A 4,659-nucleotide genomic window follows, 5' to 3' on the forward strand; every position below is an offset into this window, starting at 1 on the left:
AATTGAGGGCAGCGACAGCGGCGGCTCCGCCAGCGGCTGCGCCGCGGCGCTGAGCTCAGCTGCGCAGCGCCGTCCGCGCCGCCCCTCGACGCTGCTCACCGCCATCGCGGCGGCCGCGGCGCCCCTGCGCGGGCGTCTCCACCCCCCCCTCTCCCTCTCTCACCCGCCTCCAGCTCATCCAGGCGCAGCAGAAGCTCGTAGTCGCCAGGTTCGGTGAAATCTCGCTCCACCAGGGACAGGCGCAGGTGGAGGAGGCTGAAGGGGCGCCCCGCCGCCGCCACGGCGGTGAGCAGCGTCGAGGGGCGGCGCGGCCGGCGCTGCGCAGCTGAGCTCAGCGCCGCGGCGCCGCCGCTGGCGGAGCCGCCGCCGTCGCCGCCCTCCCCCTGCCCGCCCTCGCCCTGCTCGTGCACCTGCGGCGGCGGGGACAGGCGTGCGGGCTGGAGGGTTCGAGGCGTGCGTGTCCAGCTGGTGTAGCTGAGGCGCAGAGCGAGAGGAGGGACAGGAGGGACAGAGGCAAAGGCGCACTGCTGCTGTCACAGCCGTTCCCTGCACTGCCAGCTAGCAGCCCGAGAACGGCAAGCGACGGCCACCACGCGTGCGGCAGCGGCAGCGCCCGCGGCGGCATGCGTGCCAAGCACAGCGCAATGTAAGCGCTCACCGCCAGCTCAGACAGCCGCTGGGTGTACTGGTGCAGCGCGAATGCGCGCAGGCAGGTGGCCACCGCCGCCATCGTCAGGATGGACTGCAGGCGCGGGCAGGCGGGCAGGCAAACTGGGCAGCAGGGTGGTGCGGCTCGCAGGACCCTGCCGGCGCGGCGATAACAAGCCAAAGGGGTGGCAGAAGCGAGGGGCGGAGCCGAGGGTTTGGCCTCACCATGCACAAGAAGCTGAGGGGCAGGGTTGCCACGAGGAGGAGCACGATCATGGCTCCTGCAGGCAGCGTGGGAGGAGGCAGCGGGGGGAGGGCGCTGAGCGGTCAGGTGGTAGAGAGGTGGCGGCGGCGGTCGTCCAGGGCAAGCCGGTCGGACTGCCGCCGGATGAGCCTCAAACCCGTTGCACAGCGCTTGGAACGTTCCACAAAGCACGGGCGAGCAGGCTGCGCGCAGCCATGCGGCGGCATGTGAGTTTACCGAGCAGCCAGGTCCTGTCGCCGCGCCTGCTCGAGCCGCCCGCTTGAGCCAGTGTAAGCCATAGGGGCTGCCGCCAGGGCAGCACACCCCCGGACAGCGCCTCAGCGAGAGCATGGTCTAGGGAAGCGGAAGAGGACAAGGACCTCCCTCCGCCTCCTGAAGCGCTCATCATGTTGCAGGAGGGCACACAACAGGCCAGGTGCTGGTTACGGGACTGCTGGCAGGGTGGGGTTTGGGCCCTCTCGCGGTGGGGCGCCCACCGCAAAAACGCAGTGCAGCAGGTCTGTGAGCGTTGACCCTCTCATGCTGCTGGTGATGTGCCGACGGGTGACATGGCAGGCGCCACCGCGATGGGGCCTCTGGAGCCTGCCAGCCTGCACAGTCGTTTACAACCACATTGCTGCGATAGGCAGCCTGCATGAGGAGTAGCAGCTCGCAGCGACCTCGGTGGCCACCTCATCGGCCGCCGTGCTCGCGGGTGGCAGCGGCCACCCTGCCGCCACATCAGCCGATCAGCTGGTCCAGCGCCTTCTTGTCCAAAATGAAATCCTGGCGGTGGTAGAACTCTGCACAGGGGAGAGGCACATGAGGAGCAGAAGTCAGACCGCTGGCGGCAGCGGGGCTGGGCCCGTGCATGAGCGCCACGCCCTGCGCCCAAGCCCCACGGCCTGGCATGCCAGCGAGCACTACATGCACCATGTGCAGCACGCATGTACTGCCTGCCCCGCCCACCCGTCAGCTGGCGGTACACGTAGGAGGGCATGAAGCCGTGGCCCTGGTCTGCAGGCGCGCGACAAGAAGGAAGCTAGGCTGAAGCAGGCGCACCCTGGCGCTCGCGGCCAGCTCGGCACGGCAGCTCATCAGCGTTCCCCGAGGAGGCCCGCGCTCCCCGAGGAGGCCCGCACCCACCGGTGACAAAGAGGGAGATGAGCTCAGGCGGCACGTAGTCGTAGCTGGGGTTCACCACCTGCAAGGAAGGCATGGGCAGAGCAGGGTGGTGGCAGGAGGGCTCCAGTGCACAGAGGGAGCGGCGTGAGGGCGGCACGCTGGCGGCGAGCGCGGTCCCTGCTCGGCGTGCCCAGCAGGGCGAGACGCGCTGCCGTGCCCGTGCAGCGCACCGTCAGGTCGGGCAGCCCTGGCGGCAGCCCGCTCTTCCACTCATCCCCCTCCTCCTTCTGCGGCAGCGCGGGACCAGCGGTAAGCCACGTCAGGCCCGGCGGCGGCGACGTGCGGCGCCGCAACGTGTGCTTGAGCCCCGCCGACTCCGAATCCGCTCTGTGAGTCAAGCCGAGCCGGGGCCCTGCACCGCGCCGGCCTGCTGCGCCGCCTCCCCGCCTGCCGCGCCTCCACCCCGCCCCGCCCGCCCTCTCACTCACCAGCCGCAGCAGCGCGTCTGCGCGCGCCTTGCGCGGCAGGCGTACCGCCTCGTGCGTGAGGGGCAGGATGTCTGCTGGGTCTCGGAAGTCGTTGAAGTTGACGGCTGCGGGGGAGGGAGGGGCAGTCAGGCAGGGTGGGAAAACCCGCATAAGTCTGTGGATGTGTGTGGATGTGTGGAGGCTGTGGCGGCGGTTGTGGTGGTGGTGGTTGCGGTGGCGGCGGCGGCGGTGGCGGTGCAGGCGGGAGGTGCCGGAGCGGGGGCGGCAGGGGAGGGGGAAGCGCATGGGAGCAGGGAGAGGACAGGAAGGGTGTACTCATGCGCTGCCTGCCAAGCCCCAGCCCACGCCCCGCCCCCAGCCACCCCAGCCACCTCAGCCACCTCAGCCCCCCACACCACGCCCCCACCCACCCACCCGGGTTGTGCGGGAACAGGGTGGAGAGCTTGTAGATGCCGCACAGCACCACAAAGGGCACCGAGTGGCGGCGGGCGGCCATGGCCGCGATGTGCGCCCCTGCAGGCGCCATTGTTCCGCCGTTGGCCAGCAGCGCCTGTGCCGTGGCCAGGACCTGCCGGGGGCGCCAGAGCGTGTGTGTGTGTTGAGGCGGGTGGGTGAGTGAGAGGAGAGCGAGGAGCAGGCCAGGCGCAGAAGCGTGAGCAGTACAGTACAGCACAGTACAGCACAGTACAGGTTGGCGCCACCCACGCCGCTGCCACCACCACCTCCTGCCTCTGCCGCCACACAGCCTGCTGCCCACCCTCCTGCCCCTGCTGCCCGCCCTCCTGCCCTCCGTCCCACCGCGGCCTGCTGCCCTTCCTCCTGCACCCGCCCCGCCGCCGCGCCCCACCTTGTTCACCCGCGCCATCATGGCAAAGACGGCCGAGTCTGCGATGAGCGTGGCGTGGATGCCAAGGGCCGCCAGCTCGCCGGCCATGGCCTGGCCCTGGTAGGTGGGGGACGCCTCCGCCACCACCACCTACGGGAGGGGAGGGGAGGGGAGGGCAGGTGGTCGACGGGGCAAGGGTAAGGGCAGGCAGAGGGGCCCCCACGCACCTGGGCAGACCGGCACGGCTGCGCAGGCGGCGGGGCGAGGTGCGCCCTGCCCCCGCCTCGTGAGAGGCACGCACCGGGCGGCATGCTAGCAACGCAACCAGGCAGCCCCAGCGCCGCCCGGCCCCAGCCCACCCCCAGCACAGGCCTCACCACAGCCCCAGCCCTGCCCCAGCCCTGCCCCAGCCCTGCCCCAGCCCCGGCGCCAGCCCCAGCCCCCCGCACCTCAAAGCTGCGCTTTTCGGCGGCCCTGCGCAGGAAGTGCAGCACGGTACGGGAGTATCCCAGCACCAGGATGACCTCGTTGGCGTGGATGTGCTCCACAGCCTGCGGGCAGGTGGCAGGGGGGCAGTAAGTACAGGGCAGGCGGCAGCGCGGGCCGGAGCAGGGCAGAGCATGGCGCAGGGAAGGGGGCGGGGCAGGGCAGGCGCTCGGCCAGGCAAAGGGCAGGGCGAGGGCAGGGGCGGCCTGGTGGCCTCCCTCCTTCCCTCCCTCCCTCCCTCGCGCCGCCGCCGCATCAGCCCCTGTGCACAGAGGCGTTTACGTGCCGCCGCCACCAAGCACCAACGCACATCAGGCGCATGTAGGCGCACACGCAGGGTGGCGGCTGCACCTGCGCCCCGATGTTCTCCTCGACATCCTTGAGCTCCTGGATCAAGTCGTTCACCCCGTCTATCACCTGCGGGGTGGGCGAGGGTGTGCAAGGGAGGGCAGGGCAAGGACGGGATGGGGAAGGGATGCAGGGGACGTTGGCAGGAGGGGTCGGGACTGGGGACATGCAGGAGCGGCTGGCGCGGAGCGTTGGCAGGGCGGGGCAGGCGGCCGGGTGCCCGCTCCGGGACCGGCTGCTCCCCACCGCCCACCGCCCGCCCACCTCCTGCTTGCGATCCCACTGCGACGCCTTGCCGCCCCGCCTCTCCTTCTCGTCCAGGGAGCTGCGCCGCCCGGCGCCGCTGCCGCCGCCGTGCTGCAGCGGCGCGGGCGGCGGCGGCGAGGAGGGCGCCGCCGGGGGCATCGGCGGCGAGGCCCCCGGCGTGCTGCCGCCGCTGCCGTATACCGCCGCCGCCGCCTCGTCCAGTGCCCCCTGGTCCAGCAGGTTGTGCA

At 71.7% G+C, this 4,659-nt stretch overlaps 2 protein-coding genes across 2 annotated transcripts in view; both read right to left on the reverse strand.

The window, feature by feature from the left end:
- Nucleotides 1-924, reverse strand: part of CHLNCDRAFT_135321 (hypothetical protein) — a gene marked incomplete at both ends in the record, with an annotated part of 7,051 nt that extends 6,127 nt beyond the window's left edge. The window contains 3 exons of the mRNA XM_005846730.1: nucleotides 164-410; nucleotides 659-742; nucleotides 874-924. Of these exons, the coding sequence (XP_005846792.1) occupies nucleotides 164-410; nucleotides 659-742; nucleotides 874-924 (382 nt within the window). The remainder of the gene's footprint in view (nucleotides 1-163; nucleotides 411-658; nucleotides 743-873) is intronic.
- Nucleotides 925-1,934: 1,010 nt separating this feature from the next.
- CHLNCDRAFT_24479 (hypothetical protein) overlaps nucleotides 1,935-4,659 on the reverse strand; it is a gene marked incomplete at both ends in the record, with an annotated part of 3,749 nt that continues 1,024 nt past the window's right edge. Inside the window, 6 exons of the mRNA XM_005846731.1 lie at nucleotides 1,935-2,138; nucleotides 2,551-2,609; nucleotides 2,920-3,073; nucleotides 3,353-3,481; nucleotides 3,781-3,882; nucleotides 4,169-4,323. Of these exons, the coding sequence (XP_005846793.1) occupies nucleotides 1,935-2,138; nucleotides 2,551-2,609; nucleotides 2,920-3,073; nucleotides 3,353-3,481; nucleotides 3,781-3,882; nucleotides 4,169-4,323 (803 nt within the window). The remainder of the gene's footprint in view (nucleotides 2,139-2,550; nucleotides 2,610-2,919; nucleotides 3,074-3,352; nucleotides 3,482-3,780; nucleotides 3,883-4,168; nucleotides 4,324-4,659) is intronic.

The sequence above is a fragment of the Chlorella variabilis genome (assembly GCF_000147415.1).
Source record: "Chlorella variabilis unplaced genomic scaffold CHLNCscaffold_13, whole genome shotgun sequence".
In the NCBI taxonomy this organism is placed as follows: Eukaryota; Viridiplantae; Chlorophyta; class Trebouxiophyceae; order Chlorellales; family Chlorellaceae; genus Chlorella; species Chlorella variabilis.